At 39.2% G+C, this 12,844-nt stretch overlaps 1 protein-coding gene across 16 annotated transcripts in view; it reads left to right on the top strand.

Moving 5' to 3' along the window:
* Nucleotides 1–12,844, top strand: part of DTNB (dystrobrevin beta) — a 222,173-nt gene that overhangs the window by 17,044 nt on the left and 192,285 nt on the right. For 15 of the 16 annotated variants that reach the window (XM_076332466.1, XM_076332465.1, XM_076332461.1 and 12 more), the window contains exons 3-6: nucleotides 1,615–1,682; nucleotides 5,605–5,685; nucleotides 7,625–7,838; nucleotides 12,638–12,723. In XM_076332466.1, coding sequence (XP_076188581.1) covers nucleotides 1,616–1,682; nucleotides 5,605–5,685; nucleotides 7,625–7,838; nucleotides 12,638–12,723 — 448 coding nt within the window. In that variant the 5' untranslated portion in view covers nucleotide 1,615. Of the gene's footprint in view, nucleotides 1–1,614; nucleotides 1,683–5,604; nucleotides 5,686–7,624; nucleotides 7,839–12,637; nucleotides 12,724–12,844 lie in introns of those variants that run through there. The other variant, XM_076332467.1, reaches the window with a different exon arrangement.

Here is a 12,844-nt window from a genome sequence, read left to right as displayed (position 1 = left end):
GGCAGTGTATGAGGATAGCTGGAACTTGTGGGTGAACAAAATGAATCGTACGGCCAAAGTTTCCCAGTGCCCAGCTCTTTGAACACCTGCTTCAGTCTACAGTGAAGTACAGCTTGATAATGCATTGTGAAGGACCTTGGTTGAGAAGATAAGGCACTCCGTTTGCATATATTTATTTAACTTAATAAAATGAATTTATTTCAGGAAGTTGAAAAAAAGAAACTTTTACATATCTGCAAAAACGTCATTGAGGTTTTTTCCTTTAAAAAAATAAAATACAGAAGCACATTTGTTCTGAGTCTATGGTTTTCTAAAGTAGGAAAAAATAAGGAAATAAAATATATTTGCAGATTACTATATACCACCATACGCTTATTTTCCTTTTATGAACAGTTAAGGAAAAAGGTTTTGGTGGCTTTCAAGATGAATATATGTTGCGAGATCTTCACTGGGGAATAATTAACAGGCAATGGACAACTGCTGAGGGAAACTGTTAATCAGAGTGTATATATTAACTGCCAAGACAGGACTTTTTTTTTCCTTGGTTGACATTTAAGCCTAATGAAATCTGTTCTGCCATGTTGCATGAGGGTGAGCTGACTAACTCCCTTAGAGTTAGATTCTTGTGTAATTGTAGAATAATTGTTTGGTATTTTTGCGCTTTTTTTAATGTCTAAAAAAATATTTAATGAGTTGGTGAATCTGGTAACAAAAGAATAATACAATGTAGTAATTTTAAGTGAAATTTTACACTGATACTGAATTAAGTTGCTTTTTTTTCGCTGGAGTTGACTGAAATTTAGCATCTGTCTTTTAGGACTACATAGTGAAGTAAGCCGCAAGAGGTACTAAATCATCCCTATACCTCCTTACCTTGGGGTATAAGTTCCGCTATGTTGCTGTCGCTTCTTTAATCTCTTTTCCTAAGAAAGGGAGGCCTGTGTGACCAAACTATACATTTGTTTTTCTTTCTACCTTAATTATATTTAAGATCTTTACTTCCCTGACAAATATGACTTGACCTTGGGCATCAGGTTTCAAAGTTAAATGAATTCTTACGAGTTTTGTTTAAAGACAACACAAGTCCCCACCCCCAAAACCAACATCCCCACAAAAACCTTAGGCAGGAAAGAGGAGTGTTATTGATTTCTGTCAGCCAGGGAAAGGAAAGTAATACACTTTCTCCTTTTGAACACCGAAGTCTCTAACGTGCAAATCTGTAGGGCTCTGCACTTCATTGGCTCAACTGCTCATGGAGAGGTCTTGCTTGCTTTGTATTTTGCAAACAAAATCTCTTTGAACAAAAAGGAATTCTTTACATGATATTGCTATGCAGCTCTGAGTTCTGCGAACTTTAAGATTAGCAACTAAAATGTTTGGAATTAATGTTTCCTGTACTGTGCACCACTTTAAAACGTATTAATGAGTCTAAAGTGTATCTCTCTGTTACGTAATATGATCGTTATGAAGAGATGTCTGTCTTTCTACTGGTCTCTTCATTTACCAAATATAATCAAACTGTTTCAGTTGAGGGATAAAATAATGTTGTTCACAGTAAGTTGCTCTTGTAACAGAAATTCTAGCACAAACAATGTTTGCCATTTTTGTCTTCAGAATGATTGAGGAGAGTGGGAAGAGGAGGAGGACAATGGCAGAGAAGAGACAGCTGTTCATGGAAATGAGTAAGTAAGAAATTTGAAGACATAATGTCATTTATTCTTTACTGAGAGCTTCGCTTTGATAGTTTTACCAGATCATTTACATCTTGTTTCTGCAAGACCATTGCCTCATCTAGTGAAAAGCATCCTGGGTGCTCCTGGGTGCTGGTCAGGAGGAGCATGCAAGAGGTGAGTCACAACTGCCGAAAAGGTCATTCATTTCTAGGTTTTGTGAAGCTCCTTTTTTAAGGAACATTCACATTTCTCATATATGGCAATAGTTGTCCACAAACTTTAGATATTAAAATAAATAATGACAACAGATCACCTTTTACCTTAAAAAAAAAAAAAAAATTAAAAAAAATTGCACCACAGTGCTAGCGTGACTCAGAAGAGAAACAGTTTGAGGGGTCTGGGGGGGTGTTTTTATTGTACAGGACCATTCTCTGAAAGAGAGGCTGTAATTGTTACTAGAAATCAAATGCCCGTCCAGAGATAATATAATGTAAAGGAATGAGACATAGCCTTTTAAAAAGATATGTGGTTAGAAGTAAAAGATTGTGTGTTTGCATGACACCGTGTTATTTTACTTTCCTATGGGAACACAGGACTGAATGAAATTCCTAGGTTAGGCAAGCATGTCCTGTAATTCCAATTATAGGCTGATGAAGGTCTGTCTTGAAACAATAGTATATTCGTGCTATTTTGTTGAAGGAATTCCAGAGTAATATTCTTACTGTGGTTATAAGCGTCTTACAATTTCAGGAACTAGTTTCATTCCTGGCTAACTTATATCTGCTTCCTCTCATGTGAGACCAGTCTTGGGTAGTATTTCTCCCCACCTTCCCAGCTTGCTTTACACTTGAGTTTATAGTCATGTCTCTTTTTGGCTTGTTCAGCATATGACACAAGCTAACTCCTATAGTCTCCCTGCTATACACCTCCTGTTCTTCTCTGCCTCTATTCAGTTTTACTTGAGCAAAGGTGACTGAATTGTGCGTGATATCCTGGATGAAATCTCATTAGAACCTTTTAAAATGACAATAGTACTTCTCCACTAGAAATGCTTTGACTGGTGCATCAGAGTATTACATTTGTCTCATCAATTTAAAGTATTGTAGTCATCTTGTGATCATTTAGTACAGAAATTGACTTGCTAATTTTTAGCTTTGGCTAAATTGTTAAAAATATTCAGGATTCTTCTGACTATCTTTATACAAGGTATCTCTTTTTGCAGCTGTGGTTCTTGCTGTTCATTATCCGTGAAAGTGCTGGTGTATAGACATTCCGAACTGCCTTTCTCTGTAAGGCTCTTTAGCATATCAGTATGAGAAATCTAAGGTCTTCAAGCTTCACCTGTCCTGTGGTGGAATATTTCACTATAAAGTAAACACATAAATGTCTTCCTTTCTAGGTGAGCTTCAAACACAGAGTAGATGTGCGATGTCTAAAATGGATGCTTTCAGTGATCATTTCTTGTTGGTCAACATACAGATTTGCTGAAGCGTTTAGATAACTGCTCGTGTGAGACAAGAGTAGGCCTTGTCATTCACTCACATTGGACATGCTACCCAAGGATGCGTGTGTGGGTTTTGTAGTACTTACGGAGCTGTCTGACGGGCAAGAGTTCTGTGCAAGCTATTCTAATTTCTCTGAACTGCAGAATGCATACAGAGTTTATCTTATGGGAGGGTATAAAGAAGATGGAACCAAACTTTTCTCAGCCCAGTGGCAGGATACAAGGCAATGGGCACAAACTGAAACACAGCAAATTCCATCTGAATGTGAGAAAAAACATTTTTAGCATGAGGGTGGTTGAGCACTGGGAGAGGTTGCCGAGTGAAGTTGTGGAGTCTCTGTCCTTGCAGATATTCAAAACTCAGCTGAATACAGTCTTGGGCAAATTGCTGTAGCTGTCCCTGCTTGAGCAGGGCGGTTGGACTAGATGGTCTCCCTTCCAGCCTCAACTATTCCGTGATTCTGAGCTATACAGATTGTCTTGAAAACACATCCTATTTTATCTTCAGATAGTTTAGAAGAATGACCTTGTTGAAGCTTTTGTGGTAATGTAACGCAGGAAGACAAGAACAGAAAATGGACAACTCTTTGTTTTTGTTTTTGCATGTAGCTGTTTGACCTTTTATAGATGTAGAAAAATATACCTACATGTATATTTTATGTGCATTTATATACATATATTTTATATAGACAAAGCATTCTTGGTCTGTGGAAGTGCTTTCTGTGGTTTGAAAAATAGAAGTATGCACCCTAATTGAGAGTTTTGAAAGAATATTGCATAGAAAACACAAAATAGCTAATTTGTTGTAGCCTTGGATCTGAATACTCCAGCTTACATTACCTAGCCAAGTACTTTCCTGAAATATATCGGAGACTAGTTTTCTAAAGATGATACTGTGAAATAATCCACTTAAGTTTGTTGCACCTTATTATCAAGGAGAACGCTCCTCAGGTGTTGGCTAGTCTAGTGCCACTCTTAGGTAAGCTGTCATGGGGATCCTTGGGTTGGGAAATTGGTCAGCCTCCTCACCGATCTTGTCAGTCTTTTCACCTCATGTTCTACATCAGTGATGAAGAGAAATAATCCTTGTATGTCACTTTCAAGACACAGTACATAGGTCTCTAAGAACAAGCAGATGCTTTGGCATGTGCGCGGATGCTTTGGCATCGTATTTGCGAAATTGTAATGAAATATCTAAAAGACAAGAATACTTTCTTAAATTTGCATCTGTGAGTCAGTGGGTGCATACACAAAGGTAATGCAAATGAGGTATTTGCAAGTTGATTTCTGAATTCAGAATGTAGGAGGGAGTAAACTGTCACCTTTGAGCAAGACCCCCGATACAGCAATTGGATACCTTCTTCGGGAGGATGTGGGTTTAGTTTTTTGTTTTAAATTATTTTTTAGAAGTCTGGATTCTATAAGTCACGGTTCCCCATTTCTCAGTTCTCTACTCATCTAGGCTCTGGCTTTTGAGAGAAGTATGAAGGACTGCAGCCGGTCCTGCTTTTATGTACTCGCTGAGAATACGAGAGGCACAGGAGCCACGTGCATCCGTACTGTTGCCCACATGCAACTGGATTGTTTCACGCTACACCTTAGAACTATATTGATTATAGGACGTAGCCACGAATGCTGTTGAAATGTGAGCCCTTTAAAAGGCATTTTGCTTCATGATTAATGGGATTTTCAAGACTTGACTTGTTGGCTGCTTCCAAATTAAAATGATCAATACTGGAATTTAAGCCAGTATCATCTGATGTCCCCACTTCATTTATCATCTCATTTGATCAGTATAGGAGGTACACAGGTCTGTTTGGCAGAGAGTTAACACAACTTTCTGAAATTGCTCATGTTTGTAATGTTCGGAGTAATTGCTGGAACTGGTAGATGTGGTGCAGACTAGTGATAGATAATGGCATTCAAATCCTTCATGATGTGGCATTGTTTGAAGGTATAACACACATCTTGAAGTGGGAGGTTGTTGGTGAAGATAAGATTCCCCCCCCCCCCCCCCCCTAAGCTTTTTCTTCTGCTTCTTACTTGATTAGGATCTCTTTGGGAGACGAAAAGCATGCTCCTGATGGAGCAATGCAGATGGCGGTAGGAGTACCAACCCCCCCTTTTCTTTGTCTCTTATCTTTTGTGTACATGTCTTCCAATATCAGTTGCAACCTCTTCCTTACCCACTCGCCACTTAATTCTTGCTTCTTTTTAAGGTACTCATATCAGTCTCAAACTTAGGTCAGTTTATAATACACTGCTGAAAATCACTTTACCATGAGATACCTAATGAAAATCTTTGTCATGTTCATATGACAAAGTTGATATATGTGAAGAAACACTCATACCATTTTTGAAGTAATTCTCTCAGATAAGCTGAATGTTATAGAGGAAAGAAAAACACAAACTTTTTTTTATTCATAGGAGCACAGAATTTTGATGTCATCAGACTTTCAACGTATCGAACAGCCTGTAAACTGCGGTTTGTACAAAAAAGATGTAATCGTAAGTTATAATTACTCTTTATCTTCAAAAATTTCTCATGCATGATTGTTTCAAATATTCTCCCCATGTGAATTTTAAGTACAGCAAGAGTAAGCAAATGTTTTATCAGACAATGGTAGCTGTTACTTAAACTAAACAGAGGTTAAATATATAATTAAAAAGAGGCAGCAATCTTTGTCCAATACTCTATAATAGCTTCAGTTTTATTCTTTAATGTTTCAAAAATTTAAAATATATGGGCCAGCTTGATGTATTTCAGTTGCCCTAAGTGTGGGATGCAGGCAGTCCCAAGCTATTTGAGCTCCTGTTCCATCGTGGTGTACCTGTGTACAGACCATGTACACACCGAGTGTCTGGATCTGATCATGGTGGCATATATGAAATGGAGCAACCGTAAAGAATTCTTTAAGCTCATACCATACTAGTCAGTGCAAGGTTTCTCATTCTCTGCCATGGTCCTTTGACCTTGGATAGCTCACCAAAGATTAATCCAAGGGTGAATAGGTGATACCACTTTGCATTCTGCTACCAGTGTTGAACTGGACAAAGCAAAAAGCGGAACCAACTAATGTACGCAGGAATAGGTCCCTCCTCCCAGTGAACTGGAATTAGTGTGTCTCTGGTGTGGAAGGGGACAGGAGAACAGCTGAGGAGTCCTGTAGAGGACATGTGCAACTGCACACTGCAAATTGTAGCTCCTCCGTAGTGCAGCTGACCCCGGGATGTTTGTGTCTCTTAGGGCTGTTGCAGCAGTACCCGCAGTGCCTTTAGTTTGATGGATGGCTTACAACTTTTTCATTCCTGTGGAAAAGTATTAGTTCTTGTCTGTAATTCATGCTTTTGAATGCAAAATCTCTCTTAATCAGTAGAGAGGTATTAAGAAATGCTAATTATAGTACATTGCACACATTGGGCCCAACTCGCTGATGCCATGCATATGCCTTGAGTAACCTTTACCATACGTGTATGTATAGATGAGGCTGTGCATTTATGATCTTTGTCTGGACCACAGGGTGATCCAGGGGCATATGCTTGGTGTGAATAGGTAGCTTGGCTTTTATTGTTGTGTGGCTTTTATGTGAGAAATATAAAGATGAGTTTTACGTAAGAAATGTTGGAGATCACACTCTTACTTCAGACCCTTTTTTATAAGGTAAGGAAGATAACGAAAGTTGTGAAGTTAGCAAGTAAGTCTGTCCTTTGTAACTGTTGGATCACGTTCAGGTTGGACTGATGGATTACTGTTGATCCTGAGATGTCTTCTCCCACTATCATGCATACCTTTCAAGCTTTGAAACATTTTATAATGTTATTCAATGTGGTTCTGCAGATCACTTACTGTGGTTTTGGAAAACTTTTTCTCTACATTGTTAACACTTCTTAGATATGCACTAAGATATGACAGGGTAATTTAGGGAAACTCTTTGGAGCTCTAGACCTATGTTTACAAAGTATTATGCTCTGGACTTGGCAACTGGATCAACTGGAAACAATCATAGTTTAACTGGAACATCAAGTTCCTCCTTCAATACCCAACTACTAGTCAGCATGAGGATGTTCAAAATTATTGTAACCAATTTGTAGTGTTTTTAGAATGTGGCTGATGTCTTTCTCAAATGAAAATATCTAACTCTGCTAAAACACACTGCATGATGATGGAAGATCGCTTTTCTCCTTTATGTAGTTTTTCTGTCAGAGTACCCAGACGTTGAAGGGTGGAATAAAAGGCACGCAAGATGTCTGGGCACTGCTCTGTTACTCATAGTTCATGTCAGCTAGTTTAAAGTATGAGTATTAAGAGTCTGTTTCTCACTTGGAATACAAATAAGTAACTGTTCATTCCAAAATAAAAGCTAACATAGTATTTGGAAACAGTACCATAAAAGTAAGCTTGCATGCATTACAGAAGAGAAGTTAATTTTTTTTCCTTTATTTTTAGTTCATCTTGTTGATATCTGGAATATGATTGAAGCCTTCCGAGATAATGGCCTTAACACTTTGGATCATAACACAGAGATCAACGTGTCTCGACTAGAAACAATCATTTCATCCATCTACTACCAGCTAAACAAACGCCTTCCTTCTACTCACCAAATCAGTGTAGAGCAATCCATCAGCCTCCTCCTCAACTTCATGATAGCAGCATATGACAGGCTAGTAACTCCTCTAGTTGTATTCTTAAACTAATTTTCTCTTTTAGTTAGATGAATGCAGCCAACAACTGCATGAGTCTCCGGCAAACTGTCCGCATGCTATTTCTCAAGTTCATGAAATTGTGTGTTGCACGTACACACACATATATTTAATATCATAGTAGTGCCTGCAGAGAATTTACATTGCCACTGCAGCAATGCTTTGTCTTAAAAATTACTTTCTTAAGAAAGATGAGTTAGTGCCTTCTGGAACTTGGAGACTGCTGTAAGCCGTGTATCTGAACTGAAGATGAAGTAAAACTGTGTTCTGCAGACTGTGATAGAACATAATGTTAACTTCATGGTGGTATAGCACTGTTTTTAAAAAGTGAAAGTGTTTCATTGAATCTTGATCAACAAGACCGTTTTATAATGCTGCCTTGTTTTGACAGTCAGCTTGGATCCTATTCTGACATGCTGTGACCCCATAAAGGCTAATTCTCATTTCTTGGCTGGAAGAAGCTTGATTTCTTGTTCAGGGTACTGTCTGGGCATTTCCTTGTGTCCAGTTTTATGAGTTTCTTTCACAGCCTCTTTCTTCAGGGTTCGGTCTGCTCATCTTCTTGAGTAGATGTGTCTCTGTGGGTTCTCTGAGTAGCAACTGCAAATCTTCCACTGTTGTTTAGCACTTCTTACTTTTTGTCTTATCTTTCTCACAGTCAGCTATTATTTCAGTCTTATCTTTCTTCTGCCCTCTCTCCTAGCAGTAGAGAACTGCTTGTGGCCAGGAAGCTGTCACAGAGACCGAGGAGTTTTACCCAAGACAATCTGCAGCACTGAATATGCCAAATAGTTGTTCTGTTTGTAATGTCCAGACTTTGATCATTTCCTAATGTGATGACTTCTTATTGTCACCAAACAGAAGCTAGGTCTCCCCCAAAAAAAGTCCCAAGTGTTCAGAACAATCCCTGTCTCACTAAGGACAGATAAAAACAACACAAAGCTCAGAGCAGGAAGACTGCTACGACAACAGAATCAAACGTGTATTTTCCTGTTTAGTTCTGATTTGGTATTAGTTGTGAGACGAGTTGTAAGGTTTAGCTGATGGGTTTAGCTATTCTGAGACAAATCGTACTAGAAAACTACAGAATTTAAAAATAGAAATGGTCGTGTTTTGGGGGACTGGCCCGAAAGATTGAGGCTTTAGTTAGAGATAATGTTTTTCTCCCCCACTGCCCCCAACCCTGCAAGTTCTGCCTCTTCTGGAACCCAAGCAGCATGCTTGATCCCAGCACAGTACAACAGCTTCTCTTTAGCTTCCTCTATCTGGTACGTGGGATTGAGAGAGAAGCTGGGGTGCTGCGCTGCGTTGTGCAATGGGAGAACCAAGAATAAGAGGAGAAGCAGGGCTGAGGCTCCCTCTCCAGGAGTTCATCAACATGGCAGACATTTTTTTTTTTTTTTTAAAAAAAGTATACATCTGCACTAGAATTGCATCATTGGGGTAGCTGTGTGGTTGTTTGAATGCAGATAGTCCAGTAGCTTCTTACAAGGTGGTCCTGGTGGTAACATCACAGAGTCATTAGCATTCCACCAAACAGGTACAGGAATCAGAGAGTTGACTAGCATCTTCCCCATGGAAATATTTAAGGTAGAGCTTATGTTAGGTAAGTATGAAAAATGCTCACAATGAACACTTCGCTGGGACCTGTAGAACAACACTGATCATGGTGCAGAAATGATGGCTCATACTGCATCAGAGGTGAGTTGTGAGGAGGAATGGCTTTGGTACGATGATCTTCGCTGCTTTCTTCCACAGAGCTTTGCATGGGTGTTTGACAGTTTATTCTGGGTCTGTTTTTCCCAATAGCCTCTCGTGGCTTTCCAAAGTCCCTGACCCATTACTGGCACCCCAGAGTTACGGCTCGTTCCATGACCCCCTTTGACTTTCAGAGCAATCAGGTTTTTATTTCATCGTTTCTAGAAATCGCATTGGATTTGACAGTGGATTTAATTGCTCCAACTTCTTTTTTCTTTTTAAATTGTAGGTATCAAACCACACTGTATGCTGGTAATAAAGCAGCGTGCAATAAGGGGGAGGGAGAGGGTGACCAGCAAACAAATGACGAAGTGAGTTGGCAAGCAAAGTGTGGAGTGATGTGATTAGGAGGAACCTCGTAATCAGCACAGCAGAGCTGGAAGGGGCATATGTGTATACATAAGGAAATGCTTACGGATCAGCATTATGCAGAAAGCTCTCGTGCCTTTTCTGGGAAATCAGCATGACCGGGTGCCTCTCTGAAGTGGCTGTACAGTGTTGCGTGCAGCATGGGGAACAAACAGGAAGAATGAGAGGTCTGATTCCTCTGGAGAGGACACGGTGGGAGAGCTGACACAACTGGAGTGCTGCAGTGGGTTCTTTAGGAGGGACAGACGAGGAGGGGGAGTTGCCCTTTACGTGAGAGAGCGGCTGGAGTGCATGGAGCTCTGCCTGGGGACGGATGGTGAGCCAGCTGGGGGTTTGAGTCAGGATTAGTGGGCAGACTGACATGGGCATCATTGCTGTGGGTGTCTGCTACAGACCGCCTGGTTAGGAAGACGCAGAGGATGAGGCTTTCTTCAGACAACTGGAAGAAGCCTCGTGTACACAGGCCCAGTCTTTTTAAACAAGTCCCCCAGTTCTGTTTCAAATCCTGAGAACTCCTGATTGTTACCGGAGTTTAAAAAATCATATTGAAAGTTTTGCCCTTTTTCCTTTTGATAGGCAATTCAGCAGATTGAATAGCATTGGTAGAAAAATAGATTTTGGCAAGCTGCTTAATAACTACACCTCTACCAGATTGCAGGGGGAGGAGTTTTGGGTTTTCTTCTTGATTAATAAACAGAATGTCAGCAGCAGCAGGCCTATATTGGAAGGCACCATAAGATATCTTTCCAAGGATAAGATTGTGTCCTGTGAGGAGATACTGATGGCTTTAGTCACTTGTTTTTTCTGGAAATTAATTCAAAGCTGAACTTTCTTTTGAGAGAAAATGAATTTCTATTGAAAAGAAAAGAGGGAGGGGGGCTAAGACTATAACTTGCGGAAATTTGAATTAGTAAGATTTGCTCAGCTAAGAGTGGAGGTCAAGGCTTGAAGAGGATGAACTTTTCAGACAACCAATTTCAGATGTAGTCAAGTCTTACTTTTTTTTCTTACACACAGAGAGAGTGCCAACTTAGTCCTTTGAGAAAGCTATTTAAGAGAAAAGAGAGAAACAAAGTAGGATAGCTGAGATCTTTACCTTGTTGTTAACTATATAGCCTTTATATAGCTTGAAATAAATATCTAATGTGTTTAGTTTTCTCCCTTTGTTTAGTTTCTTTAAACAGCTGTTAAAAGGGTACTGGATATCAACAAAGTGATGGCCTTTGAGTCACCATTCCTCTTCACAGATCTTCCTGCAGTTGTAGCTCTAGGAGAGATTGCCTCTCTTCTGTAGAGGGAATATTTGGAAGATACTCTGAGTCTGTATTAAAGAAATAGTATATTATATTTCAGGTACTTCTCAGTCTGAGAAAGGTTGAGAGCCTTTACCTCACCATGGAGTGTGTGTTACCCAAAGATATTTGCATTAACTCTGAATGTGGGAGGGGAAAAAAAAGTTATTTGGTCACTTCCTGATATCTCCATCTGGTTGCTTGTCTGTCATTGACATCAGACCTTGTCACTACTTTAATGCCATGAGCCAATATTTACTTCAAGTAATTTTACTCTTGACATTTTCCAAGTGCTAGTGTTCAAGTGCAAATGTTAAATGAGCATCTCATTTCCACTGAGAAGTATTGTAGAGTTCTTCCAGATCGCTTCTAACACGCATAGTGTATTTTCCCCATCATCGTATTTCCCATGATAGTACAAATTATCTGTCCCATACATTTAATTACAGTTACTTGAACATATTTTAATTCTTTTTCTCCTTTTATATGTGACTTAACTTTCTTGGTTGTTTATCAGTCTGTACCACTGTTGCTGTTTATAGTTAAGGATAATGACTCGGTACATTTCTGTTTGGCAATAAGTTGCTCGGAATTCCAAGAGCTTTTACCCACGTTTACACACGTTTCTTTTGCCCTGTGCACCACTAAACTAATGTTCTACCGACTTCACAGTGACAGTGGATTTACACCGAGATCGCCACACCGTGGCTGTCTAATATCATGTGTTGGAAGTTCTCCGACTCCTGTCTTTATTACTGTGAAAGGTGGTAGAGAAATTCAGGAGACGGGGAGGCGGGATGCATGCCTTCTGGGCCAGCACTAAGCTGGGAGAAACTGTTACTGATATCGGCTGCGCTGTGCTTTAACCCAGCCAGACGCCTTCTGTGTTTCTGGTGACTTGCTTCCCTCATAATTTCATCCTTATCTTTCTTTCTGGTAACAGGAGTTTAAATCAAGGAGTAAAAATTTAAAGCAACTAACAAAGGGTAGCAGAGGAAAAAAAGAGATGTTTTACAGTGAACAAATGTATTTTAATGGAAAAAATTAACACATTACTTTTTTATAGGATGGTTATGGGATGAACAAGACAAATTACACTGTCTTTATCTGTGCATTTTTCCTAATTCAGCAAGAAAATTTGATTTGTGATTAGATACTTGTTAACTCTTCCAATATATTAAAAATGCTATTTTATCACTGTTTGAATGTTATATTAAATCGTTTTGGCAGATCTTAGTAGTTAATGGAGGGCGTTTATGCATTTCTTTCCTAGGCCTCAAGTATTTTTGTTACTTATCATTCTATGCAGTAATTACTTACCGTGTAATTTTTTTTCACAGTGAGGGCCATGGGAAGCTGACGGTATTTTCAGTGAAAGCTATGTTAGCAACAATGTGTGGTGGTAAAATACTGGACAAACTAAGATGTAAGTATTTTCAAGCAAATCAAACCATTTTATGAAATATTTTGTTTCCATTACTGGCCACGTTTTTTTTTATTGTATTAAGTTCTGAAAGCTAACTTTTTTGCTTATTCAGCCATCTTTA

The sequence above is a fragment of the Aptenodytes patagonicus genome, chromosome 3 (assembly GCF_965638725.1).
Source record: "Aptenodytes patagonicus chromosome 3, bAptPat1.pri.cur, whole genome shotgun sequence".
Classification (NCBI taxonomy): domain Eukaryota; kingdom Metazoa; phylum Chordata; class Aves; order Sphenisciformes; family Spheniscidae; genus Aptenodytes; species Aptenodytes patagonicus.
The sequence above is the reverse complement of the archived record's forward strand: the minus strand, read 5'-3'. Positions and strand labels throughout refer to the sequence as shown.